This window comes from Phyllostomus discolor, chromosome 5, assembly GCF_004126475.2.
Source record: "Phyllostomus discolor isolate MPI-MPIP mPhyDis1 chromosome 5, mPhyDis1.pri.v3, whole genome shotgun sequence".
Lineage (NCBI taxonomy): Eukaryota > Metazoa > Chordata > Mammalia > Chiroptera > Phyllostomidae > Phyllostomus > Phyllostomus discolor.
This window is the reverse complement of record NC_040907.2, coordinates 110,481,154-110,509,143: the sequence shown is the minus strand read 5'-3', so window position 1 is coordinate 110,509,143 and position 27,990 is coordinate 110,481,154. Positions and strand designations below refer to the sequence as shown.

The 27,990-nt window shown below is 38.1% G+C and overlaps 1 protein-coding gene and 1 pseudogene across 7 annotated transcripts in view; both read left to right on the top strand.

The window, feature by feature from the left end:
- Nucleotides 1-27,990, top strand: part of SHLD2 (shieldin complex subunit 2) — a 234,068-nt gene that overhangs the window by 64,356 nt on the left and 141,722 nt on the right. For all 7 annotated transcript variants that reach the window (XR_004903366.1, XM_036026711.1, XM_036026712.1 and 4 more), the window contains exons 2-3: nucleotides 22,014-23,540; nucleotides 25,842-25,949. Coding sequence is in view for 6 of the 7 variants with exons in the window: in XM_036026711.1 (XP_035882604.1) it covers nucleotides 22,019-23,540; nucleotides 25,842-25,949 (1,630 nt within the window). In the remaining variant the exon portion in view is untranslated. The remainder of the gene's footprint in view (nucleotides 1-22,013; nucleotides 23,541-25,841; nucleotides 25,950-27,990) is intronic.
- On the top strand, nucleotides 18,506-20,321 carry LOC114497139 (annotated as a pseudogene).

The window sequence follows — 27,990 nt, the reverse complement described above, 5'->3', positions numbered from 1 at the left end:
AGCCTAGCCAGATTTTTCTTTCAAGAAAGATGCTAAGGAGCATTTGAGATCTTGCTTCCTCGCATATGTTGTCAGTTTGGCTTAAATAAACTCTTATGAAAATTAAGAACAAAAAAAGAGAAAGAGGCTAAATAGAGCACTACTTTTTTATCTACTGTGATTGTGTTAAATATAATCATGTTAGGAGTATGTTTGCTATTAGGGAGAGTGTTTGGTTAAATTATAGATTGGTATAAAGCATAATTGGATATTTAGTGGTGAATGGATTTGGATAAAATTCTGCAAAGTTGTGTGGAATGAGAAGAGATGGCCCAAGAAAGAAGAGAGAAATAAAAATAGGAGAGGTAGAAGGACTTGTTAAAAAACAGGAATGTTCTAGAAACTCGGGAAAGGGAGTTTCACAATTTGAGTAGTCAAGTACTGTGAGTGCTTAATTGACAGTTTGGATTTCACTGTTGTCTTAGTAGAGATGAGAAATAGAAGTCAGATTACAGGACATTTAGGAGAAAATGTTAAGTGGGGACACAGAGGCAGTGAGTGAGTGTCTTAAACTAACATTAAACATTTTGGAGATTACCTGTAGCAGCAGGCCTGTCTCTTGGGTAAGGCAATTTAGAACGCTTTCCAGGATCCTGTGTTGGTGTGGGAGGTAGGGATGACTCAGGGGCTATAGTTTACTTTTTTCTGAATATTTACATTCAGTTTAAACATTTTGTTCCTAACCAGAGTCCAAAGAGCCTATGCAAATTGCAGAAAATGGGCACTCCTACTTTGGTTTGAGTTGCCTGGTCTTCTCCCTTCTAGGGACACCCCTGCATTTAATACCGTGGTAGCTTAATCTTACTATTTTTAATTGTCCTTTTATTTCTAGTATTAGAATATTAAAGCTCCTTGTCATTATTGTTGAATTCCCAGTACCTACCATAATGCCTAGCACATAGTATTGAGTTAATAATTGTTATAGGAATGATTGAATGAATAAATCAATAATTACTTGTCTTTAAGTACAAGAGAATTCCAATTTGATGGTTTCTGAGATTCAAACAAAGTAGAATGTTTCAAAAAAGAGGGTTTGCTGAACAAGATTCAAGTGGTAGGCAGTCAGAGAAGTGTTGAAAACTGACCTTTGGATTTGGCTGCTACAGGTCATTGGTGCTCATAGTAAAAAGTGCCCTAGCAAAATGATTGGAATAAGAGCCATATTTAAGTGGTTTGAAAAATAAATGGGAAGTGAGAACAAAAAATTACATAAAAGTTTTTGTTTTTATTTTTGTTTTTAAAGATTTAAAGCTAAAGGAAAGAAACCATTGGAGAGAAACCCAAAAATTCAAGAAGGGGAGTTCATTTTCATAGTAACTTTATATATTTAATTTGAATATGTCTAAGTGTTCTTGCTCTTCCACTTGGTTTTGAGATCTTTTGAACACAAAGATTTTGCTGTGCTCTTTGATCCCCTCTAGTGGACAATCTAATAATGACATGTAAATAGTAAAATGTTAATTAGATGTAATATACCAAGTTATTCCTTATGCAAGTTATTCTTTCTATGAGGATTAGATGATGGTGGGATATGTGGCTGTAGCAGTTAATGATGCTTAGTCCTCTTTGATTTGTTATGGATCAAATCTTACTATAATTTTGTTTATTTGGTAATAATTCCCTGTTAACTGTTTGAACATTGCAGTATATCTTTGTTTTAGCTGCTGACTGATACATTAACAGCTGCCATCATTCTCAACTCTTATTCTGCAATGTTAGATTTAGGTCCACTGTTATATAGCTGTTGGAACATCATATTTAGTTTGGTGATTGTGGGAAAAAAAACCCCTGAATTACCAAACAAAAAGATTTGATTATTTTGATTGTTACCAAACAAAAAGATTTGTTTATTAGGAATAGTGCATATTCATTATTCATTATAATCAGTTTCAGGGGAAAAGGGGAAGGGTTTACAGAAACAAGTATAAAGGACACATGGAAAAAAACAAGGGGGTGGTGGAAACGGGAGGGAGGTGGGGAAGGCTAGGGGGGTAGGCTGGGATGGGAGTAAAAGGCAGAAAACTGTGCTTGAACAACAATTAAAATAAAAAAATTAAAATTAAAAAATAAAATGTAGGAATTAAAATGATCCTTAATGTTACTTCTCAGTGTTTTTGATTCTAGGATTTAAAAATATTATATTTAAAACAATATAGGAACACCTCTGAAACCATGCCTAGTTAAAAAACAAAACATATTCAGTACGTTCCTATATCTCCCTCACAAAGTTAAGTACAATCCTGAATTTGGTGTTTTTTTCTCAGGCTCATTTTAAAACTAGGTATATTGATATTATAAGCTATATATCCTTCAAATTACTTCTTTCACTTAAAGTTATATTTGTAAGTTATATCCATGTTGACATATAACTCTTGGTCATTTATTTTTGCTTCCATATGATAGTTTTTGAATATTTCATTATTTATGGAATAAGTCACAGACATTTAGGTTCTAAATTTTTTGCTTAAAAAGTCTCTCATGATCATTATTGTATGTGTTTTCTTGTGTGTATATATGTACAAGAGTTCTCCAGGGCAGAAACTTGGAAGTGGAATGCTGTGGCGTGTGCATCCTTAGCTTTACCGAATTGTTTTTCAAAGTAGTATGCCAGTGTACTACTCTAGTAGTAGTGAAGAGTTCCCCAATCTGGAGTGTTGTTAGACTGCTTATCTCTCTTCCTAGTCCTGTGGGAGTGAAACAGTATTTCTTTAAAATAACAACAAAAACAGAAGACATATTTTAAGACACTTGAAACATGTACAACAGTAGAGTGGTTAGTGCAGTGAATCTCTGTGTATTCTGTTACTCTGCCTCAACAGCTGTCAACACGTGGCCCATCTTACTTCATCTATACCCTTGCTCCCTCTTTCCCTCCCAGTGTTCTAAAGAAATCTGAAATGTCACACCATTTTATCTGCAAATACTCATTATGTATCACTAGCACATAACTCTTTCATACATAGCTTCACTAACATTATTCCACTAAAAAATAGCAATCTCTTAATGTAATAAAATATCAAAGCTTCATTTTCTTTAATTGTCTTATAATATGTTGGTATTTGTGTCTTCAAATCAGGATCTAAATAAGGTCCATTCATTATAATTGGTTTCAATCTACAGATTCCATTCTCCCTTTTAACATCTACCTTGAGATGTTAGCAGCCATTAATGATCATTGATTAGAAAATCTATTAATTTATTAGGATGTTGTGCTATTCTATCAGTTCTTTTTTTTTTTTTGTCTTATTAGCAGAATATCTCTGTAAAGAGAGATTTCCTCTCATCAAATAGTTGGCCATCTTGTATACTGTTAGTAAATAAAGAATAAATTTTCTTTCATTTCATTCACCAACTTTTAAAACAATTATTTAGGCAGTATCCTCTAAAAGGGATCATTGAGTGAGTTTGTTTTAGTTATCCTATGAACTCATGGATTTAAACATATTTCATGTGTTCCAATTCATACAGTAATCATTCTCACTGATGCTCAGGCTGTCCAACTTGGACCAGTGGGAGCCTCTTTAAGTTGATTCCTGAGTTTTGTTGATATAATCATAGTAGTCTTTGATACTTTTCTTGCATCCTCGTATGATGAGACATTTTATGTTCATTTTTTACATTTTCTACCCTGGAACTACAGTCAGCCATTTCTCAGAGGAGTGCAGGTCAACATAGCCACCTCTGCTTGTATGTACCAAAATTCCAGTCTCTCAGAAGCAAAGCATGTGGTCATCATAACTTTGTTTTACATAAGTAGTTTAGGCACGGTGCGCTGTTCTTACCAAGGAAAGGTGCAAACCCTCCTGAAATCTAAGTACACAGATGCCAGCCAAGGGTCCGTCCACCTCTAGAAATAGAAGATGACCTCTATCTCTTCTTCACTGAGCATGAGCAATTCACTCATAGTAATATGAAGGTAAGCAAAATATATGGGTATGATAGAGGTGGGTAGATTTGTTTTTGTGAGCTTGTAGATGAAAATGGTATCATAGTCGCCTGCTGAACTTGAGGACAGGGGAGGAGATGCTGGAGATTTAAATAGTGAAAAGGAATAAAAGTTATCTTGGGGAGTGAATGGATAAAGATAGGATTGCTAGGTAGCACCTTGAAGTTAGTGGTAATTAACTTAAAATGAGACTAGTTTTCAGATGATTGTGAATATCTTTTTCCTGGTTGCTCCAGCTGTTGGGCAATAGGTGTAGAGTAGGTGATGGTTCAACCAGTGTTTAGAGTTTAGCTGGGCAAATACCTTGGAGAGGAGAGCAATAGAGTTAGAAATGTATAATAGGCAGTGATTACAATAATGGACCATGGAATCTAAGCTGGTTAAAGAGGGAAGTGAAGAATGAGGCTTTGTTAAAAAACAAACAAACCCACCCACATTTATTGCACAACTAGTCGTTGAAATCCTTAAGATGAGCTGGATGCTGCAGTAGCTGCCCTCTTGGGTTTGGGTTTTGTTCCTTCACAGAATCCATGCCTCAATCTTCAGTATACAGTTTTGAGGTGCCTCATGTGACCAATCCCTGTGATGTTTAGTTGTTTAGCCTCAGTACTCTAGTTATTCTATCTTTTCTGCTTGGCGGGGTAGTTGCATTTGCCCTAGGTGGGCTTCTGAAGGCAGTAGGCCTTTGAGCCACAGCGGGGCACAGTGTGTGTGCATCTTGTAGTGCTGGCTTAACAATGATGAGCAAAACTGAGGCTTTTAAAATGTAGTACCAACAGTGTGTTTATTGTAGTTCCTGTGCAGTCAGAGTTGTTAGAGTTGTACATTTAGAGGGAGTAAATTGGAAGACAGGAAGTAGTTAGAGAGTTGAAAGCCAAAATGAAATCAGGGAACGGTATGTAGTTACAGGTAATGGTAGAGTATATAACTATGAGAATGGATAACTGAGGTTAAGGTGAAGAATAGAATAATGGAAGAGAGGAGGTCAGGGAGCCAAAAACCCAGGATATTGGAAGGATCATCCACATTGATATTGAAACCACAGGATTTAGATTTGGAAGAGGTGACAATGAGCAAATCTTCCAGGAATGATAAGAGTGGGAATTATAGCTGTCATTCTTTTGCTTGTTCCTCCTTTCCTATATACTTCCAAACTTTCTGTACTTCCATATAGACTTTTTATGATTGGGAATCTTATCTTTCATAAGGACCCTGTACTCTAATCAAAAGCCCTTAATCATATCACGGTCTTTCATAATTCTGCCTTTACAGATGATATTTCTTTTGTTTTAATGCTCTTAGCCATGATGCTTGCTTTCCATAGAATCATTTTTCCTCAGTAGATTATGATTTAGTGTTTATAGTTTATAGTATCTATTACATTATTCTTAAACATTCACTGTTTTTCTTTCATTTTTGTTTTTTTAAAGCCAGGCTGACAGTTCCCTCAGGCCAAGAACATTATCTGTCTTTTTGTCCCTGTAGTACTGTTAAAAGAAGTTTCCAGGAAACTCTAAATAGATCTATTTAATACATACTTTTTGAAAATCAGTTATTATCAAGGAAATAATGGTGTGATTGTTTTTATCTCAGTGAATATGATGCTTATATCAAGTGCCACAATTAATGAAGAAAGTTTAAATTATGAGTTTCTTTTATCCATATACTACAAAATGATTTTTTTAAAGATTATTTATTTATTTATTTTTAGAGAGGGAAGGGAGGGAGATAGAGAGAGAGAGAAACATCAATGTGCGGTTGCTGGGGGTCATGACCTGCAACCCAGGGATGTACCCTGGCTGGGGATCGAACCTGCGACACTTTGGTTCGCAGTCTGCGCTCAATCCACTGAGCTACGCCAGCCAGGCAAAATGATTCTTAATCTTTATATTTGTATTTTAGAGAAGATTTAAAAATACAGAAGCAATTAATGACTATGCTAGCAAATTGGAGTGAAAATAGATAATATAGTCACTTGTACATTTTGAAGAGAGCCTCAGTTTTATTTTCTTTCCCTTCTGGTTTGAGCCTTCTCTTTTGGTCTTGGAAACTGAATTCACAGTTGAATGTAGGAGGCCCTAAATTTACTGAAATAATCTGTGTAGTAAAGAAAACAGGAAATTTAAAGATTACTATAAAATAATTAAACAAATGCATTTTTTTCCTTCTCTACTAACTTGTTATTTAAATGGTGCAAATTTATACAACATAAGAAATGAGCATACTAAGAATTTTTTTTGCTTGAGTTAGTATGTTTAGCTTTATTTTTCTTAAAGAGAGTATTTTAATAGTATCTACTTTAATTTAGTTTTTCTTTTCATTATCTTTTTCCTTTACAATTTAATTTTAATTTTATTTTGTACTGGTTTCAAGTATACAGCTTAGTGATTAGGCAATCACATACTTTGCATAGTGTTTCCCTTGATATTTTTAATACTCAACTAGCACCATACATAGTTATCCCATATTATTGAGTGTATTTCCTATGCTGTACTTTACATCCCCATTACTATTGATATTTTCTTACTATTGATATTTTGTTACTACCATTCTGTATTTCTTAATCCCTTCACTTCTCTGACCCAGTCCCCCAATCCCTTCTCCCCTCAGACAACCACCAGTCTGTTTTTATGTCCATGAGTCTATTTCAGTTTTTTAAATTTTGTTCTTTGGATTCCATATATAAGTGAAATCAGTCTTGATCTGACTAACTTATTTCAGTGAGCATAATACCCTGTAGATCAGGGGTGTCAAACTCATTTTCACCGGGGGCCACATCAGACTTATGGTTACCTTCAAAAGACTGAATGTAATTTTAGGACTGTGTAAATGTAACTACTCCTTAACAGTTAAATGAGAGCTTGGAGCTTCCTCTGGGTAGAAGCAAGGTGCTGGGTGGGATAGAACAAGGTGGAGGGCTGGATTTGGCCCACAGGCCTTGTGTTTGCCACTAGTGCTCTAGATCCATCAGTGCTGTTGCAAATGGTAAGATTTCCTTCTTTTTTTTTTTAAAGAAAGATTTTATTTGTTTATTTTTAGACAGAGAGGAAGGGAGGGAGAAAACATCATTATGTTGTTGCCTCTCATGTGCCTCTCAATGGGGACCTAGCTTGCAACCCATGCATATGCCCTGATTGGGAATCAAACCAGCAACCCTTTGGTTTGCAGGCTGGTGCTCAGTCCACTGAGCCAAACCAGCCAGGGCAGATTTCTTTTCTTTTTTTTTTTTTTAATATATTTTATTGATTATGCTATTACAGCTGTCCCATATCCCCCCTTCTCTCCCCTCCACCCTGTACCCCCTCCCACCCACATTTCCCCCTTTAGTTCATGTCCATGTGTCATATTTATGAGTTCTTTAGTTTCTACATTTCCCGTACTATTCTTGCCCTCCCCCTATCTATTTTCAACCTACATTCTATGTTACTTATTCTCTATACCTTTTCCCCCTCTCTCCTCCTCCCAACCTCCTGCTGCTAACCCTCTATGTGCCCTCCATTTCTGTGGTTCTGTTCCTGTTCTAATTGTTTACTTAGTTTCTTTTGGTTTTGCTTTAGGTGTGGTTGTTGATATTTGTGAGTTTGCTGTCCTTTTACTATACATGTCTTTTCTTTATCGTCTTTTCTTAGATAAGTCCCTTTAGCATTTCATAAAATAAGGGCTTGGTGATGATGAACTCCTTTCACTTGACCTTATCTGAGAAGCACTTTATCTGCCCTTCCATTCTAAATGAGAGCTTTGCTGGATAGAGCAATCTGGGATGTAGGTCCTTGTCTTTCATGACTTGGAATATTTCTTTCCAGCCCCTTCTTGCCTGTAAGGTCTCTTTGGAGAAATCAGCTGACAGTCTGATGGGAACTCCTTTGTAGGTGACTGTCCCCTTACCTCTTGCTGCTTCTAGGATTCTCTCCTTCGTTTTTACCTTGGCTAATGTAATTATGATGTGCCTTGGTGTGTTTCTTCTTGGGTCCAACTTCTTTGGGGCTCTCTGAGCTTCTTGGATTTCTTGGAAGACTGTTCCCTTTGCCAGATTGGGGAAGTTCTCCTTTATTATTTGTTCAAATAACTTTTCCACTTGTTGCTCCTCCCCTTCTGGTACCCCTATAATTCGGATGTTGGAACGTTTAAAGGTGTCCTGGATGTTCTTAAGCTTTTCTTCGATTTTTTGAATTCTTATTTCATCATGCTTTCCTGCTTGGTTGATTCTATCTTCCTTCTGGTCCACTGTATTGTTTTGAGACTCATATTCCTTCCTTTCACTATTGGCTCTCCTCCGCGTGTCTTCCTGCATCTGTTTTATGGTATTCTGCATTCTTTTATCTAAATTTCGTCCAAAATCTACCAGTTCCGTGAGCTTTCTGATCACCAGTGTTTTGAACTGCGCATCTGATAGATTGGCTAATTCTTGGTCGCTCAAAAGGATGAGTCCTGGGGGACTGATTTGCTCTGTTGAAAACATGGGTTTTTTTTCCCCCTGTCTCTCCTTTTTTTTTTTTCCCCCTGGTCTGGTTGCTCTGGTTACGGTGGGGGGCGGAGCCTTAGGTGCTTACCGGGCTGGGCACCCCAGTCGCTAGATTGTGACGTTATATGTGGGGGCGGGAGAAAACAATGGCGGTAGTTCCGTTCCCCTGGACTCAGACCCTTGTCTGGGCTTCCGGGCCGCGACTTCTGCCCTGGTCCACAATCGCTGCCCCTCTGGGCCTGCCAGCCGCAGCTTGCGTACTCAGGGATCACCGCTGACTTCTTACGCGCCCGATGGCTTTTGCGCCGATTTTGCACCAAACGTTCCCCCGACCTCCGCGCCGCCGACCTGAGCCAGCCCCGCGCCCGCCGGCTCGTCTTCTCCTACCAGTCTGGATGAACGCGTCTACTTCAACTTCTTGGCTGCCCGACTTCCATTCAGATGAATCCTCTGCCGGATCTGGGTGTTATTCTGATAGTAAATTATTGTTGTAAATTATTGGTTTTCTAATCTTGGTTGTACGAGGAGGTACGGTGTGACCACCTATTCCTCCATCTTGCCGGAAGTCAGATTTCTTTCTTTTTTTATGGCCATGTAATGTTCTGTTGTATATTTGTACCACAGTTTTCTTATCCATTTGTTTATTGATGGGCACTAGTGTTGCTTCCATATCTTGGCTATTTTATTTTTTAAAAATATTTTATTTATTTATTTTTAGAGAGAAAAAGGGAGGGAGAAAGAGAAGGCGAGAAGCATCAATGTGTATTTGCCTCTTGAGTGCTCCCTACTGAGGACTGGCTTGCAACCCAGGCATGTGCCCTGACTGAGAATCGAACCAGTGACCTTTTGGTTCGCCAGCTGGCACTCAATCCACTGAGCCACACCAGACAGGGCTTGGCTATTTAAATAATGCATCAATGAACATAGATGTGCATATATAAGGTGGGGCAAAAAGTACACTTACAGTTATGAGTACATGAAACAATTTATTCTTGTATTATTAATTATAATATTATTTTCCATATGAACAACTGTAAACCTACGTTTACCCCACTTTGTATTCTTTTGAAGTAGTGTTTTCAGTTTCTTCAGATAAATCCCCAGAAGTGGAATCATTGGTTCATAAGGCCATTCTATTTTTAATTTTTTGAGGAAACTTCATACTGTTTTCCATAGTGGTTAAACCAATCTGCTTTCTCACCAACAGTGCTCAAGGGTTCCCTTTTCTCCACTTCCTTGCCCACACTTGTCATTTGTGGACTTTTTGATAATAGTCATTCTGACAGGTGTGAGGTGATATCTCACTGTGGTTTTAATTTGCATTTCTCATATGATTGGTCTACTCACTTTGGATCTTGAGCATCTTTTCATGTGCCTGTTGGCCGTCATGTCTTCTTTGGCGAAGTGTCTATTCAGGTCCTCTGCCCATTTTTTATATTAGATTTTTTTGGGGGGTGTTAAGTACTATGAGCTCTTGATAAACTTTGGGTATTAACCCTTTATCAGATGTATTATTGGTGAATATGTTCTCCTACTTGGTAGGTTGTCTTTTGTTTTGTTGATTTCCTTTGCTGTACAAAAACTTTTTAGTTTGATGTAGTTTCATTTGCTTGTTTTTCCTTTTGTTTCCCTTGCCCAAGGAAATAAGAAGAAGTATTGCTAAGAGAAATGTTAGAGATTTTACTGCCAATGTTTTCTTCCAGGATTTTTATGGTTTTCAAGTCTTACATTTAAGTCTTTAATCTATTTAATTATTGATATGGTGTTAGAAGTTGGTCTAGTTTAATTTTTTACAAGTGTCTGTCCAATTTACCCAGCACCATTTATTGAATAGATCATCTCTACCCCATTGTATATTTTGCTTGCTTTGTCAAATATTAATTGACCATATAGGCATGGGTTTATTTTTGGGCTCTGTATTCTGTTTCATTGATCTGTATGTCTGTTTTTATGCCTGTACCATGCTATTTTAATTACTATGGCCTTACAGTATGGTTAGATATCAGGTAGCATGATTCCTCCAACTTTGTTCTTTTTTCCTTGGGGTTTTTTGTGTGTCTGTGCTTTCATATAAATTTTTGGCCTATTGATCTAGTTCTGTGAAATATGCCATTGGTATTTTGATATTCCTAGCATTGAATATAGATTGCTTTGGGTACTTGGGTACTCCATGAATATGGTGTATGCTCCCATTTATTTGTATCCTTATCAATTTCTTTCTTTGGTGCTAAATAATTTTCTGAGTACAGGTCTTTTACCTTCTTGATTAAATGTATTCCTTGGTATTTTTTGTGCTATATAAATAGGATTGTTTTTAGTTTCCCTTTCTGATAGTTTATTATTGGTGTATAAAAATGCAACTGGTTTCAGAATATTAATTTTGTATCCTGCTACTTTACTGAATTCATTTATCAGTTCCAGTAATTTTTTGGTGGAACCTGTAGGGTTCACTATATTCAGTATTGTGTGATCTGTAAATAATGAATCTTATTTCTTCTCCTTGTCTGATAGCTATAGCTAGGACTTCAGTACTATTTGAATAAAAGTGGTAAAAGTGGCACTGGCTGGTGGGGCTCAGTGGATTGAGCCCTGGCCTGCAAAACAAAGGGTCGCTGGTTCAATTCCCAGTCTGGGCACATGCCTGGGTTGCAGGCCAGGTCCCCAGTAGGGGGTGCACAAAAGGCAACCGCACATTGATGTTTCTCTTTCTTCTTTTTACTCTGTCTAAAAATAAATAAATAACATCTTTTTTAAAAAGTGGTAAAAGTGGACATCACTTTCTTTATCCTAATCTTAAGGGAAACACTTGTAGTTTTTGCCCATTGAGTATGATGTTACCTATGGGTTTGTCATATGTGGCTTTTATTATATTGAGGTATGTTGCCTCTATTCCTACTTTGCTGGGAGTTTTTGTCATAAAGGGGTGGTGGATTTTATCAAATGACTTTTCTTTATCTATTGCTATGATCATGTAATTTTTAACCTTCATTTTGTTTATGTGGTGTGTCACATTAAATGATTTGTGGATATTGTACCAACTTTGCATCCCAGGTATAAATCCTACTTGATTGTGGTGTATGATCTTTTTAATGTATTGCTGGATTTATTTGCTATTATTTTTATTTCTTTATTTTTAATTATTTTATTGTTGTTCAATTACAGTTTTTCTCCCTACCAGTACCTCCACCCCAGCCAAACCCACCTCCCTCCCTTGATTCTACCCCCCACCTTGGTTTTGTTCATTGTGTTCTTTATAGTTGTCCCTGAAAACCCTTCCCCCATTATCCCCTCCAACCTACCCTCTGGTTACTGTTAGTTTGCTCTTAATTTCAATGTCTCTGGTTATATTTTGCTTGCTTTTTTCTTTTGTTGATTAGTTTCCAGTTAAAGGCGAGATCATGTGGTATTTTTCCCTCACTACCTGGCTTATTTCACTTAGCATAATGTTTTCCAGTTCCATTCATGCTGTCACAAGAGTAGGGGCTCTTTCTTTATCTCTGTTGCATACTATTCCATTTTGTAAATGTACCACAATTTTTTGATCCATTCATTTACTGATGGGCACTTAGGTTGCTCCCAGCACTTGGCTATTGTAAATTGTGCTGATATGAACATTGGCATGCATAGGTTCTCTTGGATTGGTCTTTCAGGGTTCTTAGGGTATAATCCCAGCAGTGGAATTGCCAGGTCAAAAGGCAGTTCCATTTTCAGTTTTTTAAGGAAATTCCACACTGTTTTCCACAGTGGTTGTATCAGTCTGCAATCCCACCAATAATGCACTAGAATTCCGTTTTCTCCACATCCTCTCCAACACTTGTTTGTTGATTTGTTTGTGATGGTCATTGTGACTGGTGTGAAGTGGTATCTCATTATGGTTTTAATTTGCTTCTCTCTGATGGCTAGTGATGCTGAGCATCTTTTCATATGTCTCTGGGCCATTTGTATGTCCTCCTTGGAGAACTGTTTGTTTGAGTCTTTTGCCAATTTTTTAATTGGGGTTGTGTTTTTTTTTTTTTGGTCTCCCTGGAGTGGGGTGGTATGAGTTCTTTATATATTTTGGAGATCAAACCCTTGTCTGAGTTATCATTGTCAAATATGTTTTCCCATACAGTTGGTTCTCTTTTCATTTTAATACTGTTTTCTTTAGCCATGCAGAAGCTTTTTAATTTGATGAGGTCCCATTTGTTTATTCCTTTATGTCCCTTGCTTTAGGAGACATATCAGTGAAGATGTTGCTGCATGAAATGTTTCAAATTTTCCTGCTTATGTTTTCCTCTAAGACTTTTATGGTGTCACAACTTAAATTTAAGTCTTTTCTCCACCTTGACTTTATTATTGTGTATGGTGTAAGCTGGTGATCGAGTTCATTTTTTTGCATGTAGCTGTCTATATCTCCCAACACCATTTGTTGAAGAGGCTATTTTTACTCCATTTTATGCTTCTGCCCCCTCTGTCAAATATTAATTGAGCATAGAGGCTTGGGCTTATTTCTGGGCTCTCTATTCTATTCCATTGATCTATGTGTCTGTTCTTATGCCAGTACCAGGCTGTTTTGATTACAGTTGCCTTGTACTACAATTTGATCTCAGGTACTGTGATCCCTCAGAGTTTGTTCTTTTTCTCAAAATTGCTGCAGCTATTTGGGGTCATTTATGGTTCCATATAAATTTTTGAAGTGTTCTATGTCTGTGAAATATGTCATTGGTACTTTAATGGGGATTGCATTCAATCTATAAATTGCTTTGGGCAGTGTGGACATTTTGATGATGTTAGTTCTTCCAATCCATTAACATAGTACATGCTTCCATTTTTTTGTGTGTGTGTCTTCCTTAATTTCTTTCTTCAGTGTTGTGTAGTTTTCTTAGTACAGGTGTTTTACCTCCTTGGCCAGATTTATTCCTAGGTACTTTATTTTTCTTGTCCTATAGCAAATGGGGTTTTTGTCTCTGATTTCTCTTTCTGGTATTTCATTTTTGGTGTACAAAAATGCCTTTGATTTCTGAATATTGACTTTGTATCCCACTGTTTTGCCAAATTCACTTATTATGTTGAGTAGTTTTTTGGTGGTGTCCATATTTTTTTATTTATTGATTTGAGAGAGAGAGACAGACAGACAGACAGACATCAATTTGTTATTACACTTATTTGTTCATTCATTGGTTGATTCTTGTATGTGCCCTGACTGGGAATCGAACCCATAACGTTGACTTTTAGCATATTGAGATGACTCTCTAACCAAGTGAACTACCCTGCCAGAGCTCTAAATATTTTCTTATAATCCTTTGAATTTCTGTAGTGTCATCAGTTGTTACTTTCTCTCTTTTGTTTCTGACTTTATTTATTTCGTCCTCTCTTTTTTTTTGATGAGCCTGGTTAAAGGTTTGTTAAAGGTTTCTCAATCTTGTTTACCTTTTCAAAGAACCACCTCTTGATTTCATTGATCTTTTACACTTTTTAAGTCTATGTTATTTATGTCTGGTCTAGTCTTTATTATTTTTCTTCTACTCACTTTGAGCTTTGTTTTTAATTTTTTTCTAGTTCCCTTAGATTAGATTGGATTGTTTATTTGAGATTTCTTTTGCTTCTTGAGGTAGGCCTCTATTGCCATGAATTTCCCTCTTATGATTGTTTTTGCTGTGTCCCATAGATTTTGGAGTGTTGTGTGTCCATTTTCATTTGTCCCAAGGTAACTATTGATTTCTTCATTGAGTTCATTATTTACCCATTCATTGTTTCTTTCAATTTCTTTTAAACATATTTAATTGATTATGCTATTACAGTTGCCCCACTTTTTCTCCACTTCATTCTCCTCTGTCCTGTATACCCCCACCATCATTCCCCCACCTTAATTCATGTCCATGGGTCATACATATATGTTCTTTGGCTTCTCCATTTCCCATACTATTCTTAACTTTCCCCTGTTTATTTTGTACCTACCATTTATGCTTATTCCCTGTACCTTTTTCCCCATTCTCCCTCTCCCTGTCCCTGCTGATAACCCTTCATGTAATCTTTATTTCTGTGAATCTGTTCTTGTTCTAGTTGTTTGCTTAGTTCATTTTTGTTTTGTTTTTTTAGGTTTGGTTGTTGAATGTTGTGAGTTTGTTGTTATTTTACTGTTCATATTTTTTATCTTCTTTTTCTTAGATAAATCCCTTTAACATTTTATATAATAAGGGCTTGGTGATGATGAACTCCTTTAACTTGACCTTACCTGGGAAGCACTTTATCTGCCCTTTCATTCTAAATGATAGTTTTGCCGGATAGAATAATCTTGAATGTAGGTCCTTGCCTTTCATAATTTTGAATATGTCTTTCCAGTCTTGCCTGTAAGGTTTCTTTTGGGAAATCAACTGACAGTCTTATGGGAACTCCTTTGTAGGTAACTGTCTCCTTTTCTCTTGCTGCTTTTAAGATTCTCTCCTTCATTTTAATCTTGGCTAATATAATTATAATGTGCCTTGGTGTGTGCTTCCTTGGGTCCAACTTGTTTGGGACTCTCTGAGCTTCCTGGGCTTCCTGGGAGCCTATTTCCTTTGCCAGATTGGGGAAGTTCTCCTTCATTATGTTTTCAAATAAATTTTCAATTTCTTGCTCTTCCTCTTCTCCCTCTGGCACCCCTATGATTTGATGTTGGAATATTTAAAGTTGTCTCAGAGATTCCTAAGACTTTCCTCACTTTTTGGAATTCTTGTTTTTTTCATTCTTTTGTGGTCGAATGTTTATTTCTCCCTTCTGCACTAGATGGTTGATTTGAGTCCTGGCTTCCTTCCGTTCACTAATGGTTCCCTGTATGTTTTCTTTTATTTGACTTTTCATAGCCTTCACTTCTTCCTCTGTTTTGTGACCATCCTTAACCATTTCTTTGAGCATCCTGATTACCAGTGCTTTGAACTCTGCATCTGGTAGGTTGGCTATATCTCTTCTCTTAGTTGTATTTTTTTCTGGAGCTTTAATCTGTTCTTTTATTTGGGTCTTATTTTTTTGTCTCATTGTGCCTGTTATATAGTAAGGGATGGAGCCTTAGGTAATTGCTAGGATGTGGCTACCCTTGTGTCACTCCATTGTTGTTGTGCTCTCTGTGGGGGGGGGGGGTCGGAGAGGAACAATGCCACTTACTTGGCTCTCGGCCAACTTTCAGTCACTTCCTCCACTACAGAAGCAAATTGAGCACTTCTGGTGCTGATTCCCATGTGGGTGGGTTTGTGTACATTCTAGGACCCTGTGGATCTCTCAACAAACTCTTCTGTGAGGCTGTGAGTTTCTCATGCTGCATCAACCCCCTCAGGTTTTTTCAGTCAGAGGTTTTGAGGCTCTATTTCCCTGTGCTGTAACCCTGGGTTGTGCGGCCTGTCTCACTCCCCAATTGTTCCTCTTGGTTTATCAACACACAAAGGTGGAACCGCCCCCTTGCCCACTCAGGTCCTCCAGCTGCCACCTTGCAGTGAGTTCTCTCCACTCCAGCTGCCCATCTGGGCCCCACCTACTGGTCTGGATGAAGGTTTCTTCTTTAACTCCTTAGTGTCAGAAATCCATAGAGTTTGATTTTATGGCAGTTCTTGTTTTTTTGTTTTTGAATTTGTTGTTGTCCTTCTTTTGGTTGTGTGAGGAGGTAAAGTGTGTCTACCTATGCCTTCATTTTGGGTGGAAGTCCCATTCATTGTTTAGTGACATGTTATTTAACCTCCATGTGTTTGTGTTTTTTTTCCTTTTTTTCCATGTACTTGATTTCTAGTTTTATATAATTGTGGTTGAAGAAGATGCTTGATATGATTGCAGTCTTCTTAAAATTATTGAGACTATTTTTTGTGTTCTAACATGTAGTCTATCCTAGAAAATGTTTCATGTGTACATGAAAAGAATATATATTGAACTGCCCTGAAAATATCAATTAAATTCATCTGGTGTGATGTTTTGTTTAAGGTTACTGTTTTCTTGTTGATTTTTGTGTGTGTGTGTGTGGAAGATATCTATTGATGAAAATGGAGTAGTAAAATGCCCTACTATGACTGTGTTACTGTCAAGCTCTACCTTTATGTCCACTGATACTTGCTTTATATATTTAGGTGCTCCTTTGTTGGGTGCATAAATATATAAGAGGGTTATATTTTCCTGTTGGATAGACGCCTTTATCATTATATAATGTTTTTTAATCTCTTGTTATAGTCTTTGTTTTAAAGTCTGTTTTATCTGATAAAGAATTGCTACCCCAGCTTTTTCTTTTTTCTATTTGAATGAGATACCTTTTTCCACCTTTTTACTTTCATTCTGTATATATATTTTTTGTTCTGAGATGGATATCTTGTAAACAGCATATATATGGGTGTGTTGTCTTATTTATACAGCTCCCCGTGTCTTTTGATTGAAGTATTTAATCCATTTATATTTAAAATGATTATTGGTAGGTATGTATTTATTGCCATTTTATTCTTCATAACTATGATTCTCTTTTGTTTCTTCTCCTTCTTAAAGAAGACCCTTTAATATTTTGTAAATAATACTAGCTTAGTAGTAGTGAACTCTTTTAGCCTTTTCTTTTCTGAAAAGCTCTTTATTTCACCTCCCATTTTAAATGATAGCCTTATTGAGTAGAGAAATCTTTGGTTGTAGGTTCTTTCTTTTCATCACTTTGAATACTTCATGCCAGTCTCTTTTGGCCTGTAAAGTTGCTATTGAGAAATCAGCTGACAATCTTCTGGGAACTTCCTTGTAGGTAAGTAGCTGCTTTTCTCTTGCTGCTTTAAAGATTCTCTCTTTGTTTTTAATCTTTTGCACTGTAATTATGATGTTTCTTGACATGGACCTCATTTGAGTTCATCTTGTTTGGGATCTCTGTACTTCCTGTAACTGTGTGCCTTTTTTTTTTAACAGGTTAGAGAAAATTTTAGCCATTATTTGTTCAAATAGGTTCTTGGTTCCTTTCTCTCTCTTTTCTTCTTCTGGTACCCCTATGACACAGATGTTGTTATGCTTCGTGTTGTCCCAGAGGTCCCTTAGACTATTTCCACTTAAAAATTTTTTTCTTTTTTTTTTTTGCATTGATTGGGTGTTTTCTATTATCTTGCCTTCCAAATATCTGATTCAGTTTTCTGCTACATGTAGCCTGCTGTTGATTTTTTTCTAGTGTATTCTTTTTTAAAAGAAATTTTATTTATTTATTTTTAGAGGGAGGGGAAGGAAGGGAGAGAGAGGGAAGAGAATCATCAATGTGTGGTTGCTTCTCGTGTGCTCCCCACTGGGGACGTGGTCTGTAGCTCAGGCATGTGCCCTGACTGGGAATCGAACTGGTGACCCTTTGGTTCGAAGGCTGGCACTCAATCCACTGAGCCATACCAGCCAGGGCATCTTGTGTATTCTTCATTTTAGATATTCTATTCTTCATTTCTGACTGGTTTTTATATATGTTTTCTATTTCTTTTTATGTTTGCTTTTTCTTTGTTGAAGTTCTTACTAAGTTCCTTGAGCATCCTTATAACCATTGTTTTGAATCCTGGTATCTGGTATTAGATTGCTCGCCTCCATTTAATTTAGTTATTATTCTGTGTATTTATTCTGTTCTTCCATTTAGTACATGATTTCTTTGTCTCCCCACTTTGGCTGCCTCTGTATTTGTTTCTCTGTGTTAGGTAGATCTGCTATTCCTCCCAGTCTTGGTATGGTGGCCTCATGTAGTAGGTGTCTTGTGGGGCACAATGGCATAGTCTCCCTGATCACCTGAGCTAGGTGTTCCAGGAATGTCCCTTATCTGGGTTATGTAGGCCCTGTTGTTGTAATTGAGTCTTAACTGTTGTTGGCCCATTTGTAAGTGTGTTTGCTTCTCTTGCTGGATTGACATTGAGTACAGTGTGAGCTGCTGTGTGTGAGTTGACTCTGAAAGCTGAATTCACCCCAACAGGGACTGGTGTTTGGCAAAATCTTGTTTTGTGTGTGCCACTGTGGAGCTAATCAGGTCATGTTCTGATGTATTCTGAATCTCTGGCTGTATTGTTTCTGGGGCAATTTGAGAGGGGAATCCAGTGCTGGTCCATGTCAGCTGCTGCCTGTGACCAGCCTGAACTATGTGTTTGGAGCTACAAAGTGATCCAAATTTTGTGGCTGCTTCTGCTGAGCATCAGTGTATGTAGGAGGGGCCTGGGTGTGCCCCAAGTCCAGTTTCCACCAGTACTGAGCCTGGAGGAAAGTTAGCAAAGGGTCCAAGGCTCCCAGACATCTGCCCTCATCTGTTAGCTGCCTGTTAGGCTTAGTAACTGAAAGCTTCTGGCAGTATATGCGTGGTGTGAATGAGTCACCATGTAGGGGTGAGTGGTGTTCACCAGACTGATGCAGCTTCAAACTTGGTGCCAGTACTGGGTTTGAGGCCACTCAGCCACAGTCTCAGGGTACACCAAGGTCAGCTGTCACCTGCTAGTGCCTGTTGACCTTTGTGGTGGGGCAGAATCTCAGTGACTCATTTGGGCAGTGATTTTTAACAAGTGTGCCATGACACACTGGTGTACCACAAGAAATTTTAAGGGACTGGGGGCATGTCAGAGAAGATATCGCCCTCCCAGATGGAGGCTTGGTGCAGGCCCATGAGATAGTGTTATCAGCAGTGAGGCCTGGGCAGGGGCCTGTATGGGAAGCCTGTGTGTAGCTGGGACTATAGAAGGCAGGGTGGCTGCTTTAAGACTGCGGTGGTGGGGAACAAGGAGTGCTGCAAGATGATGCTGCTTCCAGGTGTTCGCCAAGGATGCCTACGCCAGGAGTTATGTCCTGACCATGTTTGAGGACTACACTATGGGCTTTGACATAGACAAACACCACATTGAGCTCAACATGTGGGACAGTTTAGGTCTTTCTTACTATGATAATGTTGGCCTCTGGCCTACCTTGATACAGACACTGTGCTCGTTGGCTTCAACATTAGCCCACCAGAAACACTAGAGAGTCTCCTTAAGTAGCAAGGGGAGACTCAGGAGTTTTGCCCCAGTGGCAAAGTTGTGCTGGCTGGCTGTAAATTGGACATGCTGACTGAACTGGCCACACTGAGGGAGCTGTCCAAGTAGCGGCTTATCTCTTGTACAAATGAGCAGGGCACTATGCTGGCCAAGCAGGTGGGGACCATGTCCTATGTGGAGTGCTCCTCCGCATCCTCTGAGTGATCCTCTGATCACAGTGCCCAGGATGTGGCCACAGTGACAGCCCTTGGCCATAGCCACAGGTACCTGTCCTGTGCTGACTCAAACAGGGACTACAACAATCTACTCAGCTGGCAGGATGGCCAGATGGGGGGAATGGGAATGAAGACGAAACATACAAAGACTGAGCCAAGAATTGCAACCTTGGGTGAGGAGTTGGGAAGGGGCAGAATATCAGAAGGGGCTGTGAAGGGTACAATTGTTCCCCCGCCTATACCCTGCCATCCTGACCTCCTGACTGGGACTTCAGAACAGGCTGAGTGAGCAGTTCTCCTAGGCAAGGGACCTGGAGGCACAAGGTCTCACCATTCTATACATTTTCATCCCCTTCCTCTGCACAGGAAGTTGAGGGAACTAGCAGGACAGACATCTGGACCAGGAGCTGCGATAGGGCAGGAAGGTTGGGGAAGCTGGCATCAATCAGTGACCTTGGTTGAGTCTCCCACCCCTAGTTCCTATATCCTGGTTGTGGCTTCCGTCCCTAATGAAAGTGACCACTCCATATCCTTTTCTTTTCTTCTCTTCTCACTTCTACAGCTGTTCTCATTCCTCCTAACCTCCAGGAAACATGTTCTAAATTAAAAAGCAAATTGAGAAGCCCCTCCCCCCATATATCCACTAGTCCTAGCTCCTCCCTCTCTTCCCTCAACAATCTCCAAATAAAGCCCATGAAAAAAAATTTTTTTTAAATGCAACACCTGACTATTTAGTCAAGGACACTGACCTCTTTTCCCTTAGATTGTCAAATAAAAATATTACAACAGCCAACACAACTATAACCATCTGGTGTGAATAAATCAAAATTATACCTTTTTTTGTCAAATCAACAAAAATTATAAAATGTTTTTTGGTGTGCCACAGAATTATAGTAATTGGTTTATGTGTACCATGAGATGAAAAAATGTTGAAAATCGCTGCATTAGGGTGAGCCCAGCAGTGTTCATCAGGCCCGAATAGCCTAAGATTTGGCCATGTGAGTGAAGGGTTCTGCATAGGAATGGTGGCAGTAGTCTATCATGCAAGGGGAAAATGGCCCTGCCCAAGAGCCACACACTAAATTTTTCCCGGAGTCTGCTCATACCTCCTGGAGAGTATTCTCTTGGGTGGGGGGAGGTGGCACACTATGTTGGCCACAGCCCACTGAATATTTCAGACTTAGCAGGGTGCGTGAGGAGGAGTTGGGAGGGTAGGTTGGAATTTGTGGTTCTTTCCTGGCGGGACTAGTGGATCTTTCTCTGTGGAGTGGGGCCCTCTGGTGCCACTGCTCTGGCTTGTGTGTGTGTATGGGGGGGGTCACCACTTGAGGTACCTCTTGCTGAGGCACGCTGTAGGAGGAGGGGAAATGGCCTTTGCGACACAACAACACAAGTTTATTTCTGACCTTCCCAGAGTTTGTCCTTAAGATTCCCCCCCAAGAAAGTCTACACCCCAGGCCCAGGCAGCAGATCCCTCTGCACGGTGTGAGCTTGGATGGATGGGGCAAAGGGGGCCTGGAGGGTGGGGCCTGTGCAGTCACCCCAGGTTGACACAATATGCTTGACTCAGGAAAAATGGCGTCCGTGGGTGGTGTGTGAGAGACACTCAGCACAGGGACCCTGGTAGATGTCCCTTCATCTCTCTTCCTGGAGCCACACAACCCAGTCGGTTTTCACAGCCCTCCAGTTCACTTTGAGCTGTCTTCCCTTTACCAGAACCTAGGGTGAGTGGCTCTGAGTGAGATTTTGTGTGCTGGCCCTTTAAGAGGGCAACTGGGTTTCTAGCAGACTACTGACTCTCCCTGGAGGACAGAATCTCTGCTGATTTTCACAGCCAGATGTTGTGTGGATACACCTTCTGGTTCTGTTGCTCCCAGCTGGGGATCCCTGAGTGGGGTTGAGACCTCACATTCCTCAGAGGAGACCTTTGCAATTCAGATAACCCTGTGGATTCTTAGTTGCTGCCCATTGGAGTGGGGCCAGCCCTTTTTCCCTTCCTCCCAGTCTCAATGTGGCTTCTTCTGTAAATCTTTGATTATAAGACTTTTGTTCAGCTAGTCTTCAATTGGTTATTGAGATTGATTGTTCTGTTTGATTGTTTTGATTGTTGGGAGGAGGTGATTGTAATTTCCACCTACTCCGCCGCCATCTTCTTCCTCTTTAATTTTTCATTACTTAGAGTCTTTACATGAGCAATTTTCTGGATATTTTGATTTATCTTTATGATTTCTTGTATATTTATGTATTTTATGATTAAATGGAGTACCAATATAAATCAACTCTTTTAATGGTGGTTTTGATTAATAGTTTATATTACATTTGCTTTTGGTATATTTTAAAGTTAGTATCAAATTATAAATATCTACTGACAAAGTACTCATTTTAGATTTTTCTTCTTTTTTTTTTTTTTCCAGAAACCATGAGTAGAGGATCTGAAGTCCACATTTTTTGGGGTGCTCCAATTGGCCCATTGAAAATGACAGTATCACAGGAACCAACTTCTTTAGTGTCCAGTGCTAATCCCTGGAAAAAAATTCAGCTTTTATACAATCAACATTCTTTACATCTGAAGGATGAAAAATGCAAGAACGAAAATCTTGAAGATTTTCAAGTCCTAGAAACTACTGGCCCTCCAGATCTTCCTAATGGTCATTTCTCAGCAAACTCAATGAATAGATCTGTTCATGTGAAAGATGACTTTATACATTGTGTTTCTGAAACACAGACTCAAAAATTCCAGATGAGTCATCCCTTATGGATGAGTGATAAAACTAACTCTGATGTCCAGCTGTGTGCATGTAAGGGCAGAGTGCAGCATTTAACTGAAGAAGAAAAGTATCAAAAGCTTTTCAGTGTAAGTAAGAAAATCACAGTTGAACAGCATAAAGATCAATTAAATATATGTGGTCAAAATGTCCAAAAAAATATCTTTCAGTTAGACCATAAGTGTGTAGCTATATTGGATTTGGTCTGTAGCACTGAACAGATTAATATAGGGTCAGGAGCTATTGAAACAACATATATAACAACAGAACATCAAGAAATACAAAACCAATGTCTGGAAAAGAATTCCTCTAACACAATAGATAAGCCAAGGCCTGAAGGAGCAGTTAGGAAGGCCTCAGACCTTAAAGTATCTACTGATACTGAATTTCTCAGTATAATGACCTCCAGCCAACTAGCTTTTTTAGCTCAAAGGAAGGATAAAGGGGGTAATTCTATAAATAAAGGGAGGTTAAACATGGAGCTTGGATCAGAAGCAAGTCTTGGGGAAATAAAAATAACTGAAGATAATTTGATTCAGCCTGATGATGCTTTTGTAGAAAGATATGAAAGTAGACAAAACCAAGCATATTCCCTTGAAGTTTTTAGTCCTGTTTTTCCTGAAACAAGGAGTAGTCACATTCATATAAACTGTGATAAAGGCTTTGAAGGAAATATGAGGTCTCAAGGACTTTTTAATTTTGAAGATAAACTGCCATCAAATGAGATATGTATTGAGTCATGTACCTCAGGAATACTGTGCTCCCAAATAAATGCTTTCCACAAAAATTCTGTTAAAAGAAATTGGATCTCTGAAGATAAACTGGGCCATCGTAAAGTCTTCCAAGTTTCTAAAAAAATTAAGTTGGTTTCTAATGCAGGAGATCCTACTACAAGGGACCAGAGGAGTGTGTCTAAATTTAAGGGTATTAAAAAAACATCATTAATAAAAAATTGTAATTCTAAAAGTCAGAAGTATAATTGTTTAGTCATGGTATTATCTCCATGTCATGTGAAAGAAATAAATATAAAATCTGGACCAAATTCTGGCTCTAAGGTGCCTTTAGCAACAATTGTGATAATTGACCAATCAGAAATTAAAAAGAAAGTTTTTCTGTGGAGGACTGCGGCATTTTGGGCACTTACACTGTTTCTTGGAGATATAATTTTACTTACAGGTAAGGTCATTGTGTTATAGTGGTAATTTAGTGTATAAAACTATAAGCTTTTTCCCCTCCTACTTGAGGACTCTTTCTTTCCCATTTGCCTCTCTAACTCCAGCATGACTGACCCCTTTATAACATCTGTATTGGCCTCCTCACCATTGCCTAGTATTCTGTGCATTGCCATTTCTGGGCCTGTGTTCCAGCCTTCTTAGTTCTGTCCCTCATTTCTACTCACCTTCTCCCTCAGAAGCCTTCTTTGGTTGTTCCTCCTACTCATTTATTATATTAGTATTTAGGTCATATCATCAGGCTCTTTTTTTTGTTTTCTTATGGTTTTGTTTATGTATGTCTTATTTTTAGCCCTTTTCATTAACTATATTAGCAGTTTTATGATGAAAGGACAATGTTTCTGCTACTTTACTTAATCCCAAATAATGCTGTGCATATTATGTTCTTATTGGGGGAACAGATATAGAATATCTATTGCATTTTTAAATTATTGAAGTTACATTAATCATATTGGGAAATATGGAAAGGTTAACTCCTGATATATCATACCAATCTCATATAACCACCATTAGAGTTTTGAAGTGTTACCAGTTATCTTACCTATACTTCCTAAAATTTGTGTACATAGATATATAAAAGCTGATATTGGGAATTCCCTTGGGTCAAACCCTGTTTTAGACTTTACATGTATATCAACTCTTTACAACTATGTGAGGAAGGTACTGGTTATTATTCCCATTTTTTAGTTTGAGGAAATTGAGACCCAGAGAAGTAAAGCAATTTGTCCAATGTTGCACATCTAGGAAGTGACAAAGCCAGGATTTCACCTAGACTGCAGAATGCATACCCTTACTATATAGTTGTAATCCTAAAAACTGTGTAGTTTTTTATCCTGCTTTTTCACCTGACATAAGAAATTTAATATTTTGTTACATTTCTTTTTTAAAATTTATTTTGTTTTAGAGAAACATCGATTTGTTCTTCCTCTTATTGATGCATTTATTGGTTGATTCTCATATATGCCTTGACCAGGGATTGAACCCACACCTTTGGTGTATTGGTATGGTGCTCTAACCACCTGAACTACCTGGCCAGGGTATTGCTGCAGTTCTTTATTGACTTAAAATCAGTACACAGTATAGTAAAGCAGAGATACCAGACATTTTAAGGATGAATCTCAGACTGGGAAGAAATTGATTAAGCTTAATAACACGTCTAAAGAAAGAATGTGATAGAAAAGAGGTATCGGGTCAGCCTTGGAAGCTTAGAAAATGAAAACATCAAGAAAACCATTAGTAGGTTCTACAAATGTTTTGCTGCGGGTATGAGAACTTTAGTTAATCTACCTTGGTAGTTGTGTAAGATTGTAAAGTGCTGTCTCTAATAAAGAGACACTGGCAATGTCATCTTATTTACTGGCAAGTCAATTCATCTGACTCCTTTTGCTCTGGTTCATTGCTCACTGAGTAGCCCTTTTGCTCGGTATTTGGCTTCCCAGGTGTAAAACTGCCTATAAGGTGTATGATGTAAACAGTAGCAGCAGCAAGGCTGTGGGCAGATTCAAGAAGCAGAGTCAAAAGTAGAGGGTTGGAGTAGGCCTCTTTGGGTTCATCCTAAGTGAAATAAGCCAAGTGGTGAAAGACAAATACCATATGATCTCACCTATAAGTGGAACCTAATCAACAAAACAAACAAGCAAGCAAAATATAACCAGAGACATTGAAATAAAGAACAAACTGACAGTAACAGAAGGGAGGAGGAAGAGGGATAATGGGGAAAAATAGTGGGAGGATCATCAAGGAACATATATAAAGGACACATGGACAAAGCCAAAGGGGGTAGGTTCAAGGGTGGGGGGGAAATGGCGACAACTGTACTTGAACAACAATAAAAAAATTAAAAAAAATTTTTTTTAAAGTAGAGGGCTAATAACAAAGGTGGGGAGAGATAGAAGTTCAGGATGACCTCATCTTTTAATTTACCTGGCTAGGACTTAGCCATCCTGAGTTTGGGGAGCCAATAGAATACACAGTCAAGAATGTCCATTAGCAGTCATGAGACCAGGTTGCCTGCTGCCTTGTTTACCCACCCCCCCCCCCCCCCTACAAAAAGAATGTCCTTTAGGCAGTTGAAGATAAACAGGTAAAAGGGTTTGAAACTGAGAAGGTCTGGAATTAAATCATTTAACATATTTGAAGTTTGATTCCCTGATATGTGGGAAGCATGCATATTTGTTATGATTGGTAAGTTAACCACAGTATGAAGGAATTTATGGCATGATCATAACTTTTTCCCCCTTTCTAGATGTTATTATTCATGAAGGTCATTGGATTGGTGAGACAATACTACAATCAACATTTACTAGTCAATTATTAAATCTTGGGAGTTATTCATCTGTCCAGCCTGAAGAATGTAAGGCACATTTTACATATAATAATATCTTAATATTTCAAGCATATATACACATTTTTTAAAAGTAGAGTTAAAATGGTAATTTTATAAAATGTTTTCTAAGTTTGCTGGGGAGTATTGCTTTATTTTGTTTAGTAAGAATGAAATAGAATTTATAAAAACAAACTTGTACATTATAACACATATATATTTAAAGAAATATTGAGGTTTATGTTTCATTTTCTCAGAGAGTCAGTATAGTGGTAGTTCTTAACCTTTTAGGGAGTCACAGACCTCTTTGAGATGCTAATGGCCATTTCCCCAGAAAAATGGACTTAAGTAAATAGAAGCAAAATTTTGCATGGATCTACAAAGTTCACTAGACTTTCTGAGCCTCTGATTAAGAAACCTTTAGGTAATGAAAAAAGCATGGGTTATAGTCAGATAGGTAGGAGTTTGAATCCTTGTTCTTCCATCTACCATTGCTAGGAAAAACTACCTTTCTTCTCTGACATCCCTTTTTGCTTCTTTAAAATAAGCTGTTGAATGAAGAAACTAGCAGCTATCTTTTTCACCAAGAAATTTAAAAAATAAAAAGAAAATAAAGTAAGGTAGACAGTATAAACTGGTAGTCATAGTCTCTGGAATCAGACAGACCGAATTTGAATCCTGGTCCTACACTTCTAAAGTCTGTGTTTTTATGCAAGTTACTTGACCTCATTATACCCCTTATCCTCATTGGTGAAGGGAATAAAAATACATACATAACTTATAGGGTTGTTTGTGAAGATTAAATGAAAGAGTGAATATAAGGTGTTGAACTTGCATATAATATGATAACAATATAGTAATATTAGTAGGAGAAGTAATAAGTAAAATGTTTTATGAAATACTGAAATAGTGTCAGGAAAATAGCTATTAGTATGTACAAGATTATACAAGACATTGCTTAGAAAACAAGAAGATAAAGTATGGAATTCCAACCACTAAACAATAAGGATTATCAAAGAAAGGCAGAGTAAACAGAATAGAATGATAACAACTAGAACAACAATGGTGTTTGGAAAGGGCAGTGTTCCCCTGTATCCTAGGGAGCTTAGCAGAAAATCAGCACTGACATATTCTCATAAAATAACTAAAATTGAGTTCTTCATCTACACAGCATATTTGTATTAACTATTGGCATTGAGGCACTGTGTACTGGGGATATATACCTGGTATCTGCCTTTGTGGAGCTCAAGTGCCTGTGTGGAAGACTGACATGTATATAAAATATTTGCAGGTGATAATGAATGCTATTAAGGTAAGTAACTAATGGCCAAGATAATAGAATACTATGGTTGTGGTTGTGAAGGGCTGGTCATGGAGTGGATTCAAAGTTACTAATTTATGATAGTTGAAGTTGGGAGATAATAGGAGGCTAGTGTAGATCATGAGAAATGGATGAATTTCAAATGTAGCTGTGAATAGAGTTAACAGGAATTTCTGATGGTGTGGATTTGGAGATGAAGGAAGAGTAGCAATCTACTACTACTGGGTTTCTGGTTTTAGTAACTAGGTAGCCTTTATTAGAAAAGACTGTGAGGTAATAGGTTCATGGGGAAAAATAAGGGTTCTGTCTTAGGCATGTTAAGTTTTAGATATCTCTGAGGCATCCAGTGAAGATGTCATGTATGGATTGGAAACGAAGTCCAAAACTCAGAGGAAAAGTTTGAAATTAAGACATAAATTTTAGAATTATTAGCTATGTTATTGGGATGGATTTTTTTTTATTATGAGAGTACACTTACTAAAACTGGGGATAGTGAAACAAAGGATGGGCTTAGGGTAGAGGAAGCAAGAGGAGAGAACCTAGGTGGTGTTCTGCTTTGGCTTTCTAAAAATGTTAGAGGAAAGAAGTCAGCCATGCTGGGCTGCATGGACTCACTGAGAAGTAAAAGCTACAGTGACAGAAGCGAGCCAAGGCAGGGCTGCTGTTAGCACACTGAAAAGTTAGAGAAAAGCGGGGTTTGGAGACAGGTTCAGGGGAGTAACCCCAGGACAAGTTGCCACTGCCTATTGC